This window comes from Netta rufina, assembly GCF_964035555.1.
Source record: "Netta rufina genome assembly, chromosome: 1".
In the NCBI taxonomy this organism is placed as follows: Eukaryota; Metazoa; Chordata; class Aves; order Anseriformes; family Anatidae; genus Netta; species Netta rufina.
The window spans coordinates 194,786,036-194,811,465 of record NC_140123.1 but is presented as its reverse complement, the minus strand read 5'-3'; the positions used below and the strand labels follow the sequence as shown (position 1 = coordinate 194,811,465).

Here is a 25,430-nt window from a genome sequence, read left to right as displayed (position 1 = left end):
GTCATCTTTTTACATGACTGCTGAGAGCCAACTTGAGAAAGAGTAAAGATGCACTCAATACAAATGAGAATGTTAATAATTCATAGCTAAGTACATCACTAACTACGTGCTGAATTCATAGAGTTGGAAGTTCTACAGCCAGAGGGTATCATTATGTTCACCTTGTCTGACCTTCTGTGTTACATAAAAGATAGATTTCTTTAACCATTTTTAATAATTAAGGCCTATTCCTACAAAACAACAACAAAATCCTCTGGATAATCTACCACATGGTAGTAATTCAAGTTATTGATTAACTTCTATAAGAGAAACATACAACTCATTTTAGTCTCTAGTCCATAAAGGTTCAGCTTCTAGCTATTATATAGATCACTGTGCTAGACGCTTTATGAGGCACATAATTACTCGTTAAACTCAATGTTTGTTTTAAAAATATTTTATGAGACATCAGCCACTTTTCCATAATGTAAAATTTGAAATATTAATTAAATCCTTCCACTGTGTGATCCTAGAACATCCATGTCCTGTACCTACATCTGATTTCACTCATATTTATTATTCTACTTCACATTCTCTTGTTATCTATTTCTACTCTACTACTTTCTGTAGCAGATTTAGCATATGACACATTCAGTTACTTCACATGTGTTTAATATGTTCCTATAATAGCACAAAATCTTCAGGGACTCTGCTATCATTTGGAGAAAGAGCATCCATAATTTTTGTTTGTTTTTTTTTTTTTTCCTTTTTTTTCTGATGTGTATAATATAACTCTATCAGGTTTTCCTATACCTATGTTGTCATTACCATAATGGAGAGAGCTAGTGGACATAAGTAACATTGATTGATGTTACCACCTTTGTAATATTTTGACTCAACTTTTTCAAGAAGAGCAGAAATAGTGGGATATTTATGGAAATTTTCAGTTTTTCTTTGGTAGGAAGGAAATTTCTAATTAGAATTTAAATTTCTAATGGCATAAATGTGGGTGAGACTGTCATCAAAAATCAACAAGTCTACAAAATTAGTAACAGATTGGAGAGGTCAGAGAACCAAAGAATCGTGGAATTGTAGAAACATAGAATCATTAAGGTTGGAAAAGGCCTCCAAGATCTCAATGGTCCAACCATCGCCCTACTGCCAATGTCACCCACTAAAGCATGCCCGTAAGCACCATGCTCAACCTTTCATTAAAATCCTTAGGGACAGTGACTCCACCACTTCCCTGGGCAACCCATTCCAATGCCTGACTGCTCTTTCTGAGAAGAAATGTCTCCTAATTTCCAACCTAAACCTCCACTGGCACAACTTGAAGCTATTACCTCTAGTCTTATCATTAGTTATCAATGAGAAGAGACCAAACCCCAGCTCCCCGTAGCTTCCTTTCAGGTAGTTGTAGATAGCAATAATGTGTCCCTTGAGCCTCCTCCAGACTAAATAACCCCAGTTCCCTCTGCCGCTCCTCATAGGACTTGTGTTTCAGGCCCTTCACCAGCTTCTTAGACCTTCTCCAGATATGTTCCATGGCCTTGATGTCCTTGTACTGAGGGGCCCAAAACTGAGCACGGTACTTAAGGTGCGGCCTAACTAGAGCAGAATACAAGGGGACTACTGAAGGCACAACCACACTGCCATAAAGCCAGGCCTTGTGGGATGGTGCCATGTGGTGTGTTCAATGTTGTTTTGAATATTTGTTCTATATTCTTGTTTCTTCCTAATAAGGATACTTTTAAAAGAGTTTAGAGATCATTATATTGCACCTTTGATATTTTCTTTTAACTTTATCTTTGGAGAAATGTGTTTCATTTCATTTAATAAAATGTATTTATTTTTTTGGTGGCTATAGTATAAAAACAATTCCTTGTGCAATATTAATTCCTGTACCTTCATAATATTATTTCTGTTAAGCTTGCTGCTTCTGCCAAACACTTGGAATTATCTACATTTTTGGTAGAGGGCAATTTTATATATCTCATATTGTTCACAGATTTTTTTCGTAAAATCAAACACAGAAAAACTTTACAAAAGAATCCATGAAGCAGGTTATATAGTGGCTTTTTTTTTTTTTTTTTTTTTGATATTACTGAACTAATTCATTTACTGTGAATTCCTTAGTTTTATTGGATTATGATCTAGATAAAGTCTCAGTAAGATAGAGAGCATTATTTATTGCATACTTTTAGTCTGAAATTAATAGTAAAGTCTGAGGAAAATGTACCGTGTGATTTATGAGCTTGATTTCAGTAACCTGAAAAAAATTAAAGCCTCAAATTAACTTCTTGGCTGGTGTGAATCAATAGCATTATTTAGATTTATTCTCACTGTGGATATGATTGCATGTATTTAATTTCTTCATAAGTATATTCTTTCCTCTAGATATTTCCTCTAGATATATCCTCTAGATATAAAACCCCCACAGCCACAGTCTGGAATGTCAGGAATTATGGAACTGATTCCAGTGGGAGATTTGCATCAGATGAACCAATTTAACTTAGTCCTTTTTTGACTGGTAGCTGATCAAAAATCCAACAGACTATATTGAGCCTTTACTTTCTGAAATAGTGGCAGTCTGGGACAGTTTTAAAGAGCTGGGAGATGGGTCTGCATTAATTTTAAAAAATGAATAAATCAAATAAAAAAATGTGAAAATGATACACAATTCAGATCATTAATAGATCATTTCAAATAGGAATATATGATACTCCCTCTAGTGACGAAAAAATAATTTCTAATTTTTTCATTTGAAATGCAGCATTAAGTCCATAAGATGATTTATTCAAAATGTTGTTGACTAGTAAAATTTGGAAGCAATCTTTTATATTCTGATGCTATATGGTATTATTGCTTACATATTTTGAATACTATCTGAACAAGAAACTCAAATGTTTCTTTAGATGTACTTGAATGCAAGATTTCTGGACATGTATCATTATCATTAGTTCCATTTTCTGTGAAGACTCTGTGAATCACAGAACTTATCAGTGATGAATTAATTTTCCCTACTCAGTTAAAAATAAATTCATAAAAAAAGAACAACTGTTAGTTCAATAATAAATAGGCCTATTTTGTACTCATGTTTCTTATATCCTTATTTTTTTCTAAAATGACATTAAGATTCCATGTTTCTTATAGAAGCTAATACATAAGCAATATATATAGTGCAAAAATTAGATTCAGTGGGTATGTAAGGCTTATGCAGTAATTATAAGACTACTTCATTTATAATTATTATCTTTATTAGATGTAATTCAGTCAACCAGTATAATTTATATATTTACAAGACTCTTCTGGTTTAATAAAAATAAGTTTGCTCCCCTTGACAGCTTCATTCCTTAAATGAACTCTGTGTATTGAAATCTGTACTCTGCAAGCTTTCTTCTTGTGGAGTTCAGCCAACACAAAGTTTTCTTGTTGTGGCTATTGTTTTATTTTACTTTCAGAAAAACATTTACTATAGCTAAGTCAGAAAATGCCTCATAATTTTTATTCTTCATGGTCAACTGATTCTGAGACTAATATTCTTGGCTAGGTTTTCAAGACCTAATGAATTATTAGATTTAATGTTTCTTTATTCCAGAATCTTTTTATACTGGAATTCGAATTGCATTACTTGAAGAAAAAAATGTTAAACCATAAAAAATTAAATATTAAAATTATTAAATTATTAACTATTTATTATTAAAATTATTAAAATATTAAAAATAAAATATTAAACCATAAAAATAAGAAATATATTTAATAAATTAATGGTCTTAGTGCTATATTGTGCAGATTAAAAATTAAAGTCACAGTTTGATGTGTGGTCTAGTTATTTAGACAGTGAAGTCTAAAGCTATTTTAGGGATATGGTTTAGTGGGGACTGTTAGCGTTAGGTTGGAGGTTGGACTCGATGACCTTGAGGTCTCTTCCAACCTAGAAAATTCTGTGATTCTGTGATTCTGTAATCAAATGGATTAACAAAGACATTCCACCAGTGGTAGACCCATGTTGTCCATTGGTTGATAATTTTGTCTACAGGATTTATTGAGCTCCTTGTCTATGGTAAACTAGTATTATAAAATGAGAGTTACAGTTGAAAATCTGGTAACCTGGAATACAAGGTAAATTACTTGAATCATATTCTGTATGAGCTGGTTCAACAGTTGTATACAAGTCCAGTTGTGTAGGAAGTCTGAGGCTTTTTGGTAACTGAGGAGAGTGGAGTAGGTCATGTCAGTTGTAAACTGAGTTTGTAATTCTGGTATGCCTGTTCTATATATTCAGTGACATCCAATCTGCAGCTAACCTTCACCAGGGTTAGAAGGAATCATAGAATCATAGAGCCAGCCCTCTTGGGCAAGCTCAGTCTCCTGAATGCCATGAGTAAGGGCTTAGCCACAATGAAACACATCTTGGTGGATAGAAATCAAGCAGTGGGCAGGCAATGGGAAACCTATGAATGACCTCTCAAAATTTGTGTGAGTGTTTTTAGTACGGTTCAAAATGCAAACTCATTAACTTAGTCTTCAGAAATGTTTTTTAAAAACTGAATTTTTGTTTTTCTACTAAAAGAGTAAGTTCTTTTCCACGGTCAGATGTACCTGATGTTCTCTGGGTCTTTTACACTTCTCAGATGCTAGTTGCCAATTTAACAGCCACCTTGTAATATCTGACCATGTATTGATGTATAGTTCTTGAAGTAAGCAATGGGCAATAAATAGAAAAAAAGAATACATATCTCCCAAGGGCAAACACGCAGTGTACAACTCTTCATGTGGTTTAACTCAAAACGATATGTCTTCTGAAGACATTTTGGTTTATTACATCAATTCTTATCCTAGTTAGAATTTACATTCAGATTTTAGAAGATAATTTACATTCTGGTTACTGGTTATTCTGTCTTTATATGCATATATATATTCAGATTCACATTCTGTTTATAGACAAAGCTTTCAGAGAATGGTCTGCTTGTTGGATTGGACACTGGGTGGAAAATTGACGGGTTTGTCAGTAGTATGGTTTTCAGCTGAGAGTGAGAGGCTTTCTCACCCTTTGCAACTCCAAAGATCATTTGGAACAAGGAAAATTGATTGAAGTTGTCATTCCTAAACCAGTGAACTAGTTGCAGCAATGATGTGTTTGAATCCATCTCATCCACAGCTAAATTGCTCAAAATTACGAACTGTCCCCTGTTAGCACCTGGGCCATATTTTAGATCACTTTCCAAAAAAAGTGATATTTGGATAATTTGAGAAATCTCTTGACAGGTTTATTGATTATCTTTTGGGAGGAAAGACAAAGCCTTGGCTGGATTTGTCTAGTTAAAGCACCTTAACAGGGACCTGGTGCAAAAACACTTCAGCTGAGATTCATCTCATCTAACTTTAAGCACATATTGAAGGCTAATAAGTCAGGAGGCTACTGGCACTAAATACCTTTGGAAGTCAATAGGGAAGATAAAAGTGTCAATCTGACTAAAATCACCCTCCACTGAATACACAGAAAGCCTTGGTTGTTTGGTCCTATAGCACAGACCTGAACTGAATTGTGAAATGCTTGTGAAACTATCAGTGTATATTACTCATTCCTTTAACAAGCTTTACATTAGCTTGAACAGCAAAAGATTATTGTGTTGGTAAATAATAGCATAACAAATCTGCTGAAAATAACATTTTCTTTCTTTCTTTTTATTCTCCTTTTTTTTTTCCTTCTTAATTGGACAAAAAATAATAAGAATAAAAAAAGAATAAAAAATGTATTTAAAAAAGGACTTTTTTTTTTTTTTTTTTTTTTTTTTTTTAGGAGCTAGAAGAATAGCTGGAAAATCTGAAGGGCATGTAACACAGGAAAGTTTTCCTAATATTACTGTCAGCATTTTGATAAAAGCACACCTAATGAAAGAAGCAGAAAAGCTTAAGTGGAAACTATAGAAGCAGTTTACAAGGATAATGGAATAAGCATTTCTCACAGATCCTCCACTTGTCTTTGTGTTTCTAAATGAGGATTTTCACTCTCATATGTGGAATCTGTATATAATTCTAAAATATTACCATTGAAAATTAGTTGAGTTTGCTGTTCTAGACAATTTTGAAAGGAAAATCGAGGTGTTTGATCTAGAATCATTTGAATCATTCACATGACTTGGACCATGCATACATACATATATATTTTAACAGAGTTTTTCCCAAACTGTAGATGACAATATTCCCTGAAAGCCCATGACAGTATGTTAAAAAGTAACAGCACAGTTTGAATCAGACCACCAGAGTTTCAACTATCTTGTGAGCAGGGATAAAGACATATGGTTTTGTTACTGTTGTAGAAAACTCTATTTTGTTACAGTTGTAGAAACTCTATTTCACCAAAGGTGAATATGAACACCTACAACTAGTTATTATAACTGGTTCTTATTCCCCCACCCTGGGGAAACTGAGCAGCTGTCAACAGTCTCAAGGGATCACAAGAAAAGAGATGAGACTATAAGGCTCATACCTCAGAAATAGTGATTTAAGTCTGCTAGGGCTACTAGATATAATGGGAGGAACAATACATAGTAAAAAAATTGAATTTATTTTATGATGATATTTTATTTTCGAGAGATGATTAGTGTGAAAAAGCAATAGCTATACAGTACATAGATATACAGAACTCATGAACAGGACTTTGAAGTAGTAGAAATGCTAAGAGGCTTAAAAGGAATGCTAAAGCATATATAAATTATAATAGAAGGAATATTCACATTCTCTGCTAGCTGGGGAGCTGGAATCATTGACCCACTCTCTTCAGGGAATTCAGTTTTTTGATATGAATTATTAGAGCTACAAATTCTTTAATAGTAATTAATTACATCTGAAAAAATAAAAGTAATATAATTAGAAATGTTTCAGGCTGATATAGGTACTTTTAATTTCCTCTGTTATCCTCAGTAGCAACAGATGCCGGATCTTGCTATCTGGAGTTAAAATAAGTGTAATTAAGTCATCTCTAGTGACTACTCAATTGAATGTTCCAAGGTTGATTGTTACAACTCATCATATCAGAAAATGAAACCTTACTGTACATGAAAGGCAGCAATTTTAATTAGCCAACTAGAGTTACACTCACCAACGTTTCTTTCAGAACTACCAAATACAAGAAGAATATCAAGATCAAATCTTTCCAGTTGTCCTAAGCCTATCCCTATTCAGACATAACCTTCCACTTAACACTTACATTCCACTGGAAGAGGGAAATTGTCATTTACTTGGAGCAAGTAGTCTTCATGAAATTATGTTCACCAGAGCTACAGTTGTACCTCAGAATTAATTCCTGTAGGAGACAATAATAGCAGGGGCTTCCCTGCATTCAGAATTATATGTGGTATTTATTTCCTCACTTTCACTGCATTTGACTCCTTTGAAGTTAAATCTAAGCTTATTTTTTATATCTTCAGAAGAATTTACAGGGTCTTTAAAATTTCTTTAAATACTTAAAGATAGTCGCTACGTCTAAATCTGCAACAGGCGCTTTTATGTTTGTGAATATGTAATAAAATAATGACTCATGCATAAATAATTTATTTAACTTGTTGCTGAGGAATGTTTATTTACTTATTTGTTTATTTATTAATATAAGTTTAGCTGAGAATACTTTTCTTCCTAAAAACAAATGGGAAGATATCTGTTTCAAATACTTTTTTATTGTTTTTGTCATCTTTGTCTTTTTTTTTTTTTTTTTTTAATGAGAAGGCATTTTTATTTGTGGAGGGTGGATAATTTAATATAAAAACTAAGACGGTTTCAAAAAAATACACTTCTTTTCTGAGTAGCAGAGTGGAAGTATTCCATGACATTTTCATTTATGTGACAGAAGGAGAATGGTTTTTCTATACCACTGTTTTAAACTGGATTTTTGAGAACAACAACAAAATCAAACATTGTGTTTCCCTGCATAACTACATAAATTCATAGTTCAGTCTAAACTTTATTGCCTTTGAGGAATAGTGGATGGAGAAGAACAACAGAAATTTTTTTTACCAAGGAATCCACAAATTATTGTGAATATCCTACTTTTGCTGTTTGTACTGGAATGTAAGAGGAGGAAAGAGGAAACAAGATGCTATCTATTGTTTTAGAAAGATGCAAGAAAACATGTGCTTGTTATGTGAAGGTGCAGGAGAGGTACAGCACTTCATAGCCTGTAACTTTCATGTGAGAAACATGCTTCTGCATGGACAGAGCAACACTGCTGTGGGAAGGAGCCTCACAACATGAATCCTTCTGCTCAAAGCATTCCTGCAGAATGTTGTGGCATTCTGCAATAAGACATCTTGTCTAGCATTGATGGGATCCCTACTGAGGGAATACAATTGCCTGTGTCTCTTCTCAGCTTCTGCTCTGATGTCTGGATAGCAGTTGGCCACCAGGGATTTCAGTTGTGAATCTGCTGGTGGTGTAGCACACAGTATTGCACAGCCAATCATTCACTTCTTTGAACTCTGTTCATTCAATGTGAGTGCAGCAGTATCTACTATTACATACAAGGGGGTTTTGTCACCAAACCAAGGCTTAGGCCAGCTGCCTCGTGAATGGTGCATAGATTAAGCTGCATATATCAGCTCAGGGGCAAAAGGACTAAAACTGTTAAAACAAACTATGGACTGGAAGACAGAGAAAACAAAGGGAATGCAAGTCTCTTCTACCAGAGATCATCTTTGTAGTTTTCCAAAGTACTTCTTGATTCAGCATAAGACACAAACTCTAGATTGTCTTGTGCCGTCATGCCTTGTTGGATAGATATTGTTCAGAGATAAAACAGGAAACAGCAGTGAAAACTATGATGGGAGAATTTTAGACTGGTGTTGAAGACAGCTCCATTTTAAACACTGATTTTTACTTATTTTTTCAGAATAAATTCCTTTCAGATTTCTGTGTCATCTGCCTCAATCAGTAAATAACTCTTAAAATACTGTAACTGTTTCATACTATTGATTCATTAATTAACCATTATTACTGACATAAACTTCCAAAACAACTGAAGTGAGTTTGGGTTAGGAACATCTGTGGGTGGTTTCTAGGGAAGCCTTTTCCTCAATCCCAATTTTAATGCCTCTAAAAGCAAGACTGTAGATCTCTAAAATCCATTTATAAATATTTTGAGAGATTTAGCTAAACACTTCACAAATCCTTTTATAAATATCTATTTTATAAATATCTATTAAATAGATATTATACAGTATGACTAGCTCTGTAAAGTTTGAATAAAATATTTAGAATTAATATCACCTTTTTTTTTTAGTTCAGAAGTTATTGCTGGCTTTGAAGAACCTTTCAAGGGACACTATAGTCTGTGTATGATTTACACAGGTACTTCAGTTCTCAGTAGCAACATGTATGAGCTGCCCAAGAAAAGTCATCTACAACAGTTTATTCATAATGTTAATAAAATCAAGTGGTATAAAAACAGGTTCTGTTGCCGATAATGGAAGTGTTGCCCCTTATTCCAGCTCTGGTATGTTTCCAGGATTTCTGAAAGTACAGCAGAATAATATGTGGTATGAACAGATGTTTTGCTGTCGAAGTTCAACAAACTAACCCAAATCTCACTTAATAATATTTAAATTGGATGCTCCAATCACTTGGACCTTTAGTAGGTATAAAATAATTGCTAGCCCTGGGCAAAAATTCATCTATAATAGATGACTATTTAGCAGGCCCACTCATGTCTATTGTCTACTATGCAGGTAATTCTTTAAATACATCATCCTTTCTTAAAAGGTTATGAAAATATGACATTCCCCAGAAAAAAAAAAAAAAAGAAAAAAAAGAAAGAAAGAAAAAAAAAAGTTCTGTTCCTCCAAAGACCTCAAGAAACTATGTTCTAATTAAGCTTTCCTAGTAGTACAAAGTATTTTGCATGTAATTAAGTGTGTCTTCATTTTATTAGTAAGATCAAAAGTAAGATCTCATTATCCTAAGACTTTTATAAATCTGAAGGAGTATATGGAAACACAGATATGCATGCACACATGATTCTCTCATCAAAATGCCCTAATCCATGGCTTGATTTTTCAGATTGTTCTCTTTTGCACATATATTCACTTTCATGTAAAACCAGTTATTTATAGTTGGACTGAAGGTATGTGTGGGTGTAAATAAGTTTATGCAACAGGAGTCAAAGCCTAAACTTCCAAAATCTTGAAGCTTTTTTGTCATGTTTTATTGTATAGCATTACCTGAAAGAGTGGAAATCCATAAAAGAGCAACAGTAAGTACATAAAAATATATATAAAAATAATGGTCAACTTTATTTTTTTCATTGTTGATAACTAATTATTGCTTTAAAACAAACAAACAAGCAAAAGAAAACAACAACATGCAACCAAATTTGGGGCAATAATGTATAATGCAGAATGTCTCATAACTGATTTTTCTTTTTTTCATCTTTTTCACTTTTTAAGCATCACATTCTTTCAGGAACCTATCTAACTTTTGTACTGTCCATAATTTGCCAGTTTTATATTTTCAAGGAATTATGCAGAAAATATTTTAAGTGTTTATGAAATCTGCATTACAACAACAGATTTTCTGATTGTTTTTACAAGTATCTTCTGTAATATTCCATGCTTAATTTTACAAGAATATGTTCTTGATACTGTAAAAGAGATGTTTTATTTGCTCAAAGTTGCTGCTATGTACCTTGTATAGGTGGGCTTAATACTGGGTCAGAGTACTTCTTGAAAGAATACCCTGCGGACTTAATGAGGAATTCACTCACAGCAGAAAAGTGACCCATTCAAATCATGATTACTAGGCAATGAGGTACATGCCTTTATAGAGGGAATGTATATAGACTGTCATATCAGCGTCTGATACAGGTTGATAACATCATGAAAATGCAATGGTCAGATCCTCACACAGTGTAATATGCAGCTCTGGATATGTCACTATTTATTTCAAATAAAAGTCATCCTTTATCTGTCTCAGCCTATAGCTCTTCTGCTAAGATTCCTCCTTCTCCATGTGTCTTGCTGGTTCCAGTGACCCTCTTATAATTCTTTATTAGCTCTACAGAGTCATAATTAAAAAAATAATAATTAACTTCCCTGCCACCAACAGCACTCATGATCAAGAACTACTGTAATTCACATATCCTGATTTTACTTGCTGGTCAACTCCAAAATGACTTAATAAATGATACTGGGGCTCTTCTTAAGTGCATTTTACAGTGTCAGTCATGTTGCACACAAAAGCAAACAACAACAACAAAAAAACACCACCACCACCACCACCAACAAAAAAGTCAAAAGAATATAAAAAACATTGTTAATCCCAAGGTATGCTAGAAACTGTTAACAATTCGGGTAGTTTTTATTTTGTTTAAGAGCGTTTTGGTTTTGTTGTGTTTTTGTTGTTTCTGTTGTTGTTCTTTTTGTTCTTGCTCTTGTTCTTTTTTGTTTGTTTGCTTTTGAGATCCAAATCCATTGCCCATGCACTAGAAGTTCTCCAACTAACTTCAGTAGACAAGGGACTGAGGCATCTATTTCTTATATTATTTCCACTATTATCATTGTTACTATCATTGTGTACTGATGATCCACATGGAAAGGAAAACCTCCTTTTTAAATCACATGAATCAAACATCTATTAATGAAAGTATTCTGTCCATAAGTGCTTATTCCCCTTCTCCTTTAGCTTGGGTCAAAAAACCTTTGAAATGATAGTAAAAAAAAAAAAAAAAAAAAAAAATTCTTCCTAACAGTGGCTGATTTTTCTCTCCATGTACAGACATGTACATGTGCATGTACATAATGCTACAGACTCACAACTCAGCAAGAGCTAAATGCCTGGTCTTGCTTCATTGTAGAACATTTAGCCCCTTCACTAACGTGTTTGAATTGATAAACCTGAAGATATTATTCACAATAAAAGGTGTCAATATCCTCTTTATTAATGCAATTTGAAACCATTACCCCTCAAAAATATTTTCAGGAATGTGGAATTCAGTTTCTGCAATTATTATCCTAGAGGTGCATTGGAAATTGCTGGTATACCACACTTAGAAAGATGAAAACCTTTTCTCTTTATGATCTGTATCAAGAAGGGGTTTATGGCATTGTGTTTTATGTTGTTAGGAGAAGTATCATAAACACTTGGAAACACTTTCTGCCTTCTAGTACCTATAAAATCACTTTACTTGAAAATGATGTTTGCTGTGCTCTTCAGCTGGGAATTCTGTAGATCAAGACAAATGTGGTATTTTCTTTGCTTAATTCAGTTAGTAATTTGACAAGATAGGTATAATTTCCCATACATTTTAGTTCCTCACAATAATAGTGTCCCTGAGTATTTTGGCAAATGAACAAAGATGCTAATTAAACATTGTTGAAATTTTCTAAGGCAAAGTGTATACAAGGTCATATCAAGGGCTCAGCTGAAGTTTATTAAAGATTAGCAGTCTGTTTCTGCAGGAGGGATCCCTCCAGCTATTGTAATGTATGACAGCCTGGCATAGCGATTTCTCTGGAAACAACAAGCTGTTGTACACACAACAGAACAGAATTTGTTTTACAGAACAAATTTTAAGTAGAATGTCTTAGAAAGTGCTTGATATATTAAAGATTTTCTTGTCTTTATATTTTGTTATATTTGTAGCAAATACACACAATAGCGTTTTATTTTTCACTATACATTTGGAAAATGAATTTAGGAGTTGGTCATGCAAAAAGGGCTAGTTTATTATTCTGTACCTCATTTACACTGTAAAGCCTTGTGGCAAAGACATACCTCTGCTTTTTTACTTACCCCTTTCAATAGGAACTAATCTGTAACTCCTAATGCAAATACAGCAAAATAACAGTGAAGGTGTCTGGATAGAAGTGTGACATATTTGCCCTTAACTTGCAATGAAAAAGGGTTAGTATAAATATTTATAATGTACCTAGAAGCCCACAGCATTGAAAACCTCATAAGATTTGTGAGTAGGTAAAGGACCTACTTTTATTTCTGGAACAACCAGAAGGAACTGGTAGGAACTAAAGGAACTACCTTTATTTCTGCTCTCTTGCCCATGATATAGACTATAAATGAACACTAGTGTGATATCGTCCTTGTAATGGTGTCAATGAGTATAAGATATGGATTATTTACTGTGGAAGGATGAAGGATACATCTTGATAATATGTCTCTGGTACTGAGGACAGAGACACCTTCTCATCTTTACTGTCATAGTTCTGGTGATTTTAACTTGTACATTTAATTTTTAATCTAGTCTGTACTCCTATACTGAAACATAAATAAATTTGGTTCTTTTCTTAATACACAAAAGTACATGGACTTAACGATAAAAGCATCATTGAGAGAGAACCTTTCCTGCTTTTGAAAGTAGCAGGGTTAGACAGAGACTGTGAAGACTCAATGATTTTAAAGAGCAGAAATATTTGGGGAAGTCAATCTGAACATCTTGTTCTTACATAAGATCTAAGAAATATCATACACTTGTAAGCATACACTTGGATACTGAGATTAAAAATAAAGAAAAGAGGCATATTGCTTAGTTGTTTTCCTGTCTGTGGAGTCTGGTGTGGAGCTTTCTAACACTGGAGTCCTTCCAGAGTTAGTAATTCTAAAATACTTTTACTAATAATGGAAATTTGGATTGAACACTATATGAATTGACCGTTTTTCCAATCTGCATTAGCAATCAACATTAAAATTCCATGTTAAATGTTCCCCAATTTATTGTTCCCCAAGCTCGTATAAGCAAGATTTCAATTGTTATTAAATTAACACACTCCCTTTCTTATTCATTATAAAGGTTTCTTATCTGTCTAAATTTATACCCTCAGCTGCCTAACATTCAGCTGAGGGTATACTCATGTATAAATGCACTTCCAATATAAAGTTACATATAAAAATGTACTTCCAAATGTTATTCATGTAACTGACACCTTATTCCTCTCTAGAAAGACAGCACCATCATATAACACTGATAACATACAACACTGAGCTCAGAATGCCTGCACTGAAGTGTGATCATTCACAATACTTGTCCTGTATCACAGAAGAACAAACTGATGTCCATAACTCTACATATAACTTTGCCTGCAAAACTTTAGGCTTTTGGATTTTCTGTACCTTGCTGTGCCAGCTGATGTGATTTGCTTTAGATCGTGTCTTATAATTCAGTTTAAGTCTTCCAAGCATAGGCAGATCTCTTTGCCATTGCATAAATTTTGTCTGTCAAGCTGTGAAAGTTTTTAAAAATTAGAAAGTTCGGAACTTTCTTTTTTTTTTTTTTTCTTTTTTTTGACTAAATTAATGAAATTATAAACTATCCTGGACTGGTTAGAGATAAACAGTTTAAAAATTAAAATAAGAAGTTTAAAGCTGCTTTTAATTGAACATTTTTATAGCCAAGGTCTCTCTTGGACTGTTCATCCTGATCTGACCCAGTCTTCTCTCACCACCAGTCTTAAGTGAAATTTATGTTTGAACAGTTGTAGGAGGAGTCAGTGTCAGAATAGTCTTTTCAGGCTTGCAGACAGACAAGCTCATAAAAGCTTGTCAAGGACAAAAACAAGTCAAGGATAGTCAGAATCATTACAGATAGTGTAGAACAAGCTCCTGCAATTTCTAAGGTACCTCCACACCATCAGGCAACTCATACCAGTCATGGTTACTTGCAAGTTATTCTTTGTGCGTCTTCTGTTCAACAGCAATGACAGATTGCATTTGTCATAAATATGCACAGTGCAAATATGCCTTGCTGGTTTTGGTCCTTAAAGATCTAAAACTATCATGTTCTTTCGTTTTGGAATTCAAAGATTTTTTTTTTCCTATGTTACCATAGTAACAAAATGGTAACTGGGTTCCTATGTTCATTTTACATTAATAAAAAGCTAAACATTATAAGCAGTAGGAACTATGTCATGTTAAGCCTTGATTCTGTATAGTAAGAGCTGCTGTGATTCTGTAAAAATATAAGGTTTGGAATTCGTCTTCTTTTAATTCTTGAATTACTGTAGTTTTTAGGCCTGCTTATCTGTCCATGTGACTGTAGTTAATGGCAAAATCTATTAAGAACAGAGACTCTAGTTTAAAAGAAAGGAAAAATATAAATTGTCTGTGATCTACAAGATTCTTATATGACTTCAATGTTTGGATCTTGATGGATATTGAAGATTCTCCAGTAACTGCCTCTAAATCTGTTAACTTGTGCATTGTAAAACCTATGGGGTTTACAGAAAGGTGTAAAGAAGGCAGAAGTATTAATAGCCGCAACTCAGTTCCTCCAGGGTAAAGGAGTAAAAGAAGTGATAACTATTGATTACTCCATTAGCCAGGGAGCTTTAACCATTTGCAAGATCTCAGGTCCTCCAGGCTGAGGGAATGAGAACTGCTACAGGAGGAAAATGGAATTCAGTAAGATTTTATCAAGGGCAATAAAGTTCTGTCAGGAATGGGAAGTGCTCTACCTGGGTTAAGAGTCACCCTGAACATGTGCAGCTAGTGAACATGGTTTGCTCTTGCCTCTGTTTTTCGGAGGTGATTGATATCTTGTAGGATATGACTCAGTTTACAACACCATACAGAGCTCTCCTAGAGCAGACTCCCTAAGGATTATAAGAAAAGAGGGTGGAACATTTCATGTTACCATCTGAGTGAGAATATTGTCTCCTGGCATTGTAGAATAGATATAGAAGGTACATGTAGAAATTGCAAGATTTTTTCTAGAAAATGTTCTTTTCCTTGCAAGTATCCATTGTGTAATTTGCCCATTTCCATTCAACCTTCATGAGGAAGGATCCTCATTTCTGTGCTGGGATTCCTAGTGAAACTATGGGGCACAAGTGAAATGTAGAAAGGAAAACATCAGAATCACCATTAATTATTTAGTCTTCTATGAAAATCAGTGGGAAACTGAGATTTATGGAGACTGAATTAACAAGATGCTGTGTATAGCACACTAATGATAGTAAAATGAAGTTCATTAGTTCTTTTTGTTTGTTTATTTGTTTTTGTTTTACAACAAAATCTATTAGTTTCATCTTGAAATAGAATAGGAACTTCTTGAAATTTCAGTGTTATAGAACTAGATAATGATTGCATCAGATGTTCTAAATAGAAGGTGTCTTATGGCTACCTAACATGTGGGGATCAGTGGTGTATAATCAGAATGGAGAACAGAGTAGAGTTACGCCGTGTGTTAAGGATACAGAATTAACCTGTAATTGGAATATGCATTTCAGCTGAAAGATAGCAGCTTAGACAGAATACTCAATTCATAATGCAGGGCACATGCAAACATTCTCATACATGTACCATATCTGAAAGACTATGACAAGTCACATGAGGGCAGAAAGGTCCACTCTCTAGATCTCAATTGAAGAGAGAGTTTCAGAATCTGAAAGGTACTCCATTACACTGTTCTGGAATAACTGAGACATATCGGTTACAATAAGAAAGTTAAGTCTACGTGAGTTGGCCAAAGGTAGAGACCAAAGTAGGGAAATGCAGGGATAACTGCATCTGTTGCTGGACCTGCTATGAGACTGCAGTCATCCTTATGGAATAAGGTTGTTGAATATATAGGTATATAAAAATAAATAAATAAATAAATAAATAAATAAATAAATAAATAAAATGCTGTGTATTAATACATTCTATCATAGAATCACTGAGAATTTGAATTGACAGGTAGCTCAGTAGGTCATCTGGTCCAACTTTCCACTCAGAACAGGAATTACCTCCTGTTGTGGTTTAGCCCCAGCAGGCAGCTCAGCACCATACAGCAGCTTGCTCACTCTCCCCAGGTGGGACAGAGGAGAAAACTGAAAAAGTAAAAGAGTGAGAGCTCGTGGGTTGGGACAAAGACAGTTCACTAGGTAAGGCAAAAGACAAGTACAAGCAAAGCAAACAAGGAATTGATTCATTCCTTCCCATTGGCAAACAGGCATTCAACCAATTCCAGGAAAGCGGGGTTTACCATGTGTAATGGTTTCTTGGGAAGACAAATGCCATCACCCTGAACATCTCCCCCTTCCTCCTTCTTTTTCCCAGCTTTTATTGCTGATCATGACACCACATGGTATGGAATCTCTCTTTGGTCAGTCTGGGTCACCTGCCCTGCTGTGTCCCCTCCCAGCTCCTTGTGTACCCCCAGCCTCCTCACAGGCAGAGCAGCATGAAAAGCAGAGAAGTCCTTGTCTCTGTGTAAGCACTGTTCTGCAGCAACTAAAAATGCTGGTGTGTTATCAACACTATTTTCATCAAAAATCCAAAACACAGCCTTGTCTGTGAGCCTCTACAAAGAAAATTAACTCTGTCTCAGCCAAAACCATGACACGTGGAATATTGTGTCCAGTTCTGGGCTCCTCAGTTTGAGAAAGACAGGGAACTGCTTGAGAGAGTTCAGCACAGAGCCACGAAGATTATTAACAGAGTGGAGCATCTCCCTTATGAGGAAAGGCTGAGGGAGCTGGGTCTCATTAGCTTGGAGAAGAGGAGACTGAGGGGTGACATTATTAATGTTTATAAATATGTAAAGAGTGAGTATCAGGAGGACGGAGCTAGGCTCTTATCAGTTACATCTAATGACAGGACAAAGGGCAAGGGGTACATATGGTCAAAATCAGACTTAAATATGAGACAAAACTTTTTCACAGTGAGGGTGACGGAGAACTGGAACAGGCTGCCCAGGGGGTTGTGGAGTCTCCTCTGGAGACATTAAAAACCCACCTGGATGTGTTCCTCTGTGATCTGATTTAGGTGTTCCTGCTCTGGCAGGGGGATTGCACTAGATAATCTTTCAGGGTCCCTTCAAATCCCTAACATTCTGTGATTCTGTGACAACTCCATATTTTGTGTAATTTGTAATTTTGTCTGATTCCTCAATAATTGTTAAACTATTGGTAATCCTAAATTGGCCATTAAAACTATTGAAGAAACAGTGAGAGGTATTTGTCTAATATGCCAGCTTCTTCCCAGTGCCACATCTAGGAACAAAACAGCCTTCATTTGCTAAAGTTTGCATATCTCTTGTGTTTTATGACAAAGTTGTCTTTCCTGTCAATAGACATTGGGAGTGAAATATTTCTCGGGAGACAGAATGCAGATCAAACATCTGATGCCTGGGCTGTTATTAGAGCTCCTGGGAGCTCAGGGGCTTGCCAGGATCCCTGTGCTTCTGCAAAGTTATCAGAAGAGGCTGGATATCTTTGAGGATGCTGCTGCATCCCCAGTGGTTAGATATTCCATATGGAGTAAATTCAGTATATGTATGGACACTGTGAGTGTTTCAGTGCTGTAATCATACCCTTCCAGAAATTCTATAGTAATTATCCTATCTAACCCATTTCTACAGATATGAATTTCCCAGAGATAAACTGACAAATAAGATTTTTACTTCAAATGTTATAATGAAAAGGAAATTGAAATCAGACTAATGAAGGAATGAGGGAAAATGTCTTATAGATTTATCAAAACATATTCCTGATGTTGACTACTAAAATATTTTCTTCTTGGGTCTTTGATATAGACAATCTGGCTGCTTTTGGGGAGCAGTGCCTACAATGAGCAGTTCAGATAACACAACTAAAGCACCATCATGTCTTTATGTCTCCACTGACAACAAGGAGTTTAGACAACACTGCCGTGCTTCACCAAAGCCAAGCACCAGCCAGCATTAATCACCAGGAGCACAGGAGTCCTGTCATTGTCAGTGAGAAAAAAATGGCACTTTTAATGTGCTGTTCATCGCACGGAAATCTCCATTAGATCTAGATGAAGAGTGGAATTCAGTATGAGATTGAGACCTACATCTTGGGGATTAATTCAGTTGCTTAAACACAGGATCCTAGTAGTAAGTGAAGTGCCCTAGAGTTCTTGGTTCCCGGTTTCCGTTTCAGAAGGATGTGGGTGTCATATATGTCTTTGTGTTTCTACAGCCTTAGTGTAGACATCTGAGATATCTCAGGCACAAAAAGAGACCTATGTATAGACAAATAAATTGAGCTCCTAGCAGATAGGCAGCTGAATAGCTCTCTTGCTTCTACCATTGATAAGATCTCTGTTGACTTCAATAGTTCATGCACATGAAACAACTGTAGACAACTACACTTTCTTACTCTTACAAATAATCTCACCAAAAAATGGCTCTTTGGGTTTAAATTCATGTGCCTGAATAATATGCATCAAAAAGTAGATGAAATACAAGAAGGACATTGAGGTGCTTGAGCTAGTCCAGAGAAGGGCGATGAAGCTGGTGAGGGGCCTGGAGAACAAATCCTACGAGGAGCAGCTGAGGGAGCTGGGGTTGTTCAGCCTGGAGAAAAGGAGGCTCAGGGGCGACCTTATTGCTCTCTACAGGTACCTTAAAGAAGGCTGTAGCGAGGTGGGGGTTGGTCTGTTCTCCCATGTGCCTGGTGACAGGACGAGGGGGAATGGGCTTAAGTTGTGCCAGGGGAGTTTTAGGTTGGATATTAGGAAGAACTTCTTTACCAAAAGGGTTGTTAGACATTGGAACAGGCTGCCCAGGGAAGTGGTGGAGTCACCATACCTGGAAATCTTTAAAAGACGTTTAGATGTAGAGCTTAGGGATATGGTTTAGTGGAGGACTGTTAGTGTTAGGTCAGAGGTTGGACTCGATGATCTTGAGGTCTCTTCCAACCTAGAAATTCTGTGATTCTGTGAAATAGATTCTGACCGGAACAGACGCCTGAGTCACTAATGTATAATATGAGAGTCAGAATACAGTGTTTAATATTAACTGGATTAATAACTAACGAAGAGACACCGTCTTTTGCAAAACATTGTGATGTTATACTTCTGTTCAGGAAATGGAAGACTTAGTTCCTATCTGCTTCCCAGTGGCAACAATCCTGAAAACAAACCCTACAAGTGTGATGCAATCACTATAGTATAGGAAAGAATTGATTAATATGTTTCAAACACTATGAAGCTGAGGAGGACCTCAAAGTCTCCCATCTCCAAATGGAGTTTTGAGTTGTATTATTGGTTTCAGTCAAAATAAGGATAGGCTAGCCACAAAATAAATAAATAAATAAATAAATAAATAAATGGGCAGTTAGGAAATCAGATGAAATTCATATTCTTTCTTGCTAACATCTCAACTTCTCCTAGCTAAGACTGAGTCACTTCTCACCATGTATGAAATATTTTCTGTCGGCATTTATAGAACTCTGTCATCCAGAGATGACAATAGAGGCAATAACTAAATTTAAGTACCTCTGTAAGTTGACAGCACAGTTAGCAGGTGATCTGAACCACTCAGTCTCTTAAGCCTATCCATTTATCAAGTCCACTTAAGGAACCAAAACAAGCAATATGAACATGACCCTTATACATTTACTTACAGATATATTACTTTAGTACTAAATAAATGTTTAGAAGAGCATGGAATGGATTATTTGTAGACAACACTTTGAAACTACAGAAAATGCACATTAAAAATCCTGTTACCTTTGAATTCCTAGTCTTTGTAGCAATGCAAAAGGAATAGCAATATGATACATTTTCATTAGTAAGAATAAATGATCTGGGTTCAAAGAGTGTTTTGCTCAGCCTTTCGCATACATCTCATATACTTCTGTAGGCTTCAACGGATGTAACTCTATGGTTTTGAAAGACATTTTGAAGAAGAGGATGTGCTACATTTTGTGTTGTTTACAGAGTTTTCTTTATAAATTGTCCAAAACTTTCAAAAAGATCAATCTACATTCAGGTCATGTATTTGACAGTGTACCTTTCTTATTACTAATAGGCACCACAAGGCCACATAAGGAGGGGGAAGTCCCTGGTGTGGACTATATTTTCATCACTGTTGAAGATTTTATGGAATTGGAGAAAAGTGGTGCTCTCTTAGAAAGTGGAACATATGAAGGTAAGAAACTTCTACTGCTAAATCTCTCATCTTTCCATTATGTGTTTTTTTGTTTGTTTGTGTTTTTTTTTTTTTTTCTAATTTGATGGGAACATCCCATCATAAATGTGTCATTTCTACTGATACCAGAAATTTGTGAAAAGCCATATGGCAATTATGAAAATATTTTCATATGTGAAATTTAAATTTCGATGGGTGCATTATAATTTTAGCATATTATACAAGTTAAGAGAAACAAGATAATACATTGATTACAGTTATAGGAAAGAAATACTATTTCTTTATGGCAAATACCCAAGGAAATTTCCACAAATTTTAAGTTATCAACTCCATTTCTAACATAGGAAAAACAAATTCTTAAACAAATCAGCTATAAAGCTGACAATTCTTTGCATGTGTTATCTTGCAAATACCAATGTATATCAGAGTTTGAAACAGCACTATTTAAGTAAAACAGTAACAATTTGCTGTCATCTCTTATGAGCTTTGTATAGTTATTGGAAAGATAATTTTGATAATTTTGTAATATGACAGAGCTGTCCTAATGACTCCACAAAAAATACCTGCACGTGGAGCAAAGAACAAGAAACTTTGTGCAGGGAAAGATTCCCAGAAGAACTGTTTCACCTGATTCAAATCTTTCACAAAACATAGCTGTTCTGAAAGTGAAACTACCATGGCATGGCATTTTTTAAAAAACAGAACTGTTACAGTATTTAAACCTCATGCTTCTTAGAAATATATTAGTATTTAAGGTAACTGAATAGTGGATGTATCCTTTTACTGTACTCTCCAATTTTGAAAGCAAAATGGCAGTGAACACTCTTTTTATAAAAAAAGATGACCTATACATATGAGAATACCTATGTGAGTAGAACCACTTACAGGAAACAGACACATATTTTTACCTTGCAGCAGAAAAACAATGAAGACGTTTTGTCCTGACTTTGTCCCTGTCAAAGAAAACATCTGAAGATAAATAAGCTATTCAGCCCAAAGAAAATCATTAGCTGTGTTATAAATAGCAGAAAAGAAGATAATCCTTTCTCACCTAATCAGCAGAAAGTACCCACTGGAAAGTAAATAAAATTTCATAAAGAGTTATATCAATACAGAAATTGTAACAAATATTTTCATTAATGAAGGTCAAACAAAGGAAAATATATTTTCTTTTCCTTTCCTACTTTTCTCCCACTGACTGACACCAAATAGTAGAAGTTATAAATATTAATAGAAGTACACCACCACAATTTTATGTTTTTCTGACGTGCATTAAGTAACGAACCTTTCTGGAAGAACCTTTTTGTTGAAGCTAACTTAAGCGTAGTCTGTCTTTGCTTGACCACGTAATTTCATTAGTTTGTAGCAAGTCTGTAGAGATTGAACTGCTAGGTTAAATTAATTCACAGTGCTCTTCTGTCCCTCGAGGGATACTGAGAGGTGTCTTTTAACACCAGCTATCAGAGCTGAGTGGACAGCAAGGTGAAATACTGGTTGAGGAAGTCTGTATACTTCCTTAGGCTGGCTGGGGACCTAGCTGAAGACAGGGCCAAAGTCATGGCTATACAATGTCTATCATATCATTCTCTGATCACTGATGACAAGTTCACAGAAGTCAGGGAGTCAGAAACTAAAGGAAAACCAAAATAAGCTCAACTGACAAATTTCTGCATAAATTCTTTCTTTGATTCCTATGTGTCAAAGTCAGAATATGTGCACTATGCCAAATAATAGGTATTATATTAACTATGTATTACAGTAATATATATATATATAACTTCTTAGAAAATATTCATAGTTCATAGATGCAATTTCTCCTTTTCCCATAGAGATGTCTGGCCAGGACCTTATTAAGTTACATCCCCCCATTTGCCTGATTAATTCCTCATGACTGTAGTACATTCCTCAGGGAAGTATTTTGCTGTTCGTTCAGTCACAAGTTTGCATTGTCTTCAGTGATTAAGTGTATTGTTGGCAGTCATACCAACCAGAGCAAAGAAAATTCCTCCCACCAAAAGAAGATGATTTTTGAGTCCTTCCATAGATTAGCAACTTATGTGAATGTGCCTGTTCTTGGAGCTTAGTTTCTTCTCGGAGGCTCAGGGGCGACCTTATCGCTCTTTATAAGTACATTAAAGGAGGCTGTAGTGAGGTGGGGGTTGGTCTGTTCTCTCACATGCCTGGTGACAGGACAAGGGGGAATGGGCTAAAGTTGCACCAGGGGAGTTTTAGGTTGGATATTAGGAAGAACTTCTTTACCAAAAGGGTTGTTAGACATTGGAATGTCCAGGGAAGTGGTGGAGTCACCATCCCTGGAAGTCTTTAAAAGACGTTTAGATGTAGAGCTTAGGGATATGGTTTAGTGGGGATTGTTAGCGTTAGGTAGAGGTTGGACTCGATGATCTTGAGGTCTCTTCCAACCTAGACAATTCTGTGATTCTGTGATTTCTCATTAAATTGAGATGAAATAAATAAATCAGACTGTGTGTAGTTTTTCACCAGTTAGCAACTACTACAGATGATTCAGTTCATTTACCTTCAACTGTATGAATTCTAAAGAGAATCAGAAATAACCATGTAACCTAGAGGAGAAAGCCAAGTGGTTTACCTGACACTGACTTTTTGTATGGTGACCTATGGTATTTAGTATTTTTAGGAGGCAGGATGTTTTCTCATACAAATGAAAAGACCAGTTACCAATCAAATTTTTTTTTTTATTTTTTTTTTTTTCCTAGTGCATGCTAATAACAGTTGCAATTGCAACCTGAACCTGGTATAATTCAAAGGCAAAAACAGTTTATATTCTCAGGAAAGAATATTTCTGTACTTCTGACTTCTCAAACACTTAAAAAAAAAAAAATCTTCTGTTTACTTATTTACTTGTATGTTTGTTTTTAAATAGATTTTAATTTATAAAAGTTTCAGATTTAAAAAATAGGATGCTCTATATCCTCTTCACTACATAGACTTTGAATATGCCTTTCTTTGTCACTTTTATGAGAAATGTAAATGACTTTACTGAAAGGGTTGTTCTTTACCGAAAGGGTTGTTAGACATTGGAACAGGCTGCCCAGGGAAGTGGTGGAGTCACCATCCCTGGAAGTCTTTAAAAGACGTTTAGATGTAGAGCTTAGGGATATGGTTTAGTGGGGACTGTTAGCGTTAGGTCAGCGGTTGGACTCGATGATCTTGAGGTCTCTTCCAACCTAGAAATTCTGTGATTCTGTGACTGCAGGATTCCAAAGTGTTGTAGAAAAGCAGCAATAAGTTCACGATAAAGACTAAACAAAATTCAATTTTACCCATCTTGTAAATATTTTCATTTAATTTTAGTAGGGACAAACCCATGACTATTTCTGTCTTTTCTGCATGTATTTATGGCTTTTTGAGCAACTGCTGGAAACACCAAGCCATCTTTATAGACATGAATTCTTTCAAGCATACTTAAAGTAATAGACAGTTGTTGCATGTTTTGCAGCTTGCCTGTGGTAAAGCTCCATGGCAATCTGAGTGATATTATTCAATGCAGAATGAGATAAAAAATAAATTATACAAGGTTCTCTTCCATTCTCAATCAAATTAGCAGTCCAAGTCACATTAACTTTAGTGAGATTGCCATTAAGTTCTAATTTTGTATTTAAATTTCAGTGAATTTCACCAATACCTTGCTGTTGGGAGCAGCGAATGTTTGCCTGAAGAAATACAAAGTAAATTATTTGTAGTGTGTATATTTGTGTTTTACCATTGTCTTTTACCACTTCTCCAGTAGAAAGGTTGGCTCAGTATAATGTCATCTCTCTGATATGTCAAAACTTGTGTAGAGGCTTATTTACTTCATGGATCACTGACTTCATAGGCTGTTCCCATTTCCTTATTGGATCAGCAAAATTTCTTAATCAGTGCAGCATATCAGTAGACAGAAAATGTTCTTGAAATGTATACTGCATAAGAATGGCAGTGTTCATAAACAGAATGTAACAGATTCAATATTACTCTGAAACCTAGATATGCTAAGGCAAATGATTGAAGATTATTATGAAACATCATTACAAAGTATTTATACTGTAAGAGTTGAAGAGCTATGCATACTAGGGGTAGAATCGCCTTTTAAAAGGAACGTATAGAGTAGCGGTACCAGAAATAACAATAATTTTTTAGTGTATATACACTTTGAGAAAAAAGAAATTTGTTTGGTGATAACCTGTAAGGACATATATACATTGCAAAAACACAAATGTAAAAGAGATTTTAGTCATGTGGAACACTATAAGAAATGCATACCTAGAAAAGTTTGTTCATATCTGCTAAAGATGTGGAAAAAAATATGAAAATAAATGAATTTAACCAGTACATCAATGAATAATGTACCAAGAAGTTCTCTCTAATGAATTGTTATTTACTTCAGAAAACTTCCATAACAGTTGTTTTAGCAAAGTCACAATATTTACTCCTAATATAAGAATAGTCCTTAATTTTATCCAATGAAAAGCAATCATTTTAGCTATTGTACCATTAATTCCACCCCAAATTCACTTTTAATCATTACTTTGTGTTGTTTGGTTTTTTTTTT

At 35.0% G+C, this 25,430-nt stretch overlaps 1 protein-coding gene across 3 annotated transcripts in view; it reads left to right on the top strand.

Annotated features, from left to right (window-relative positions):
• Positions 1-25,430, top strand: part of MAGI2 (membrane associated guanylate kinase, WW and PDZ domain containing 2) — a gene marked incomplete at its 3' end in the record, with an annotated part of 758,986 nt that overhangs the window by 427,015 nt on the left and 306,541 nt on the right. For all 3 annotated transcript variants that reach the window (XM_084287031.1, XM_084287030.1, XM_084287029.1), the window contains exon 3: positions 20,741-20,860. In XM_084287031.1, coding sequence (XP_084143157.1) covers positions 20,741-20,860 — 120 coding nt within the window. The remainder of the gene's footprint in view (positions 1-20,740; positions 20,861-25,430) is intronic.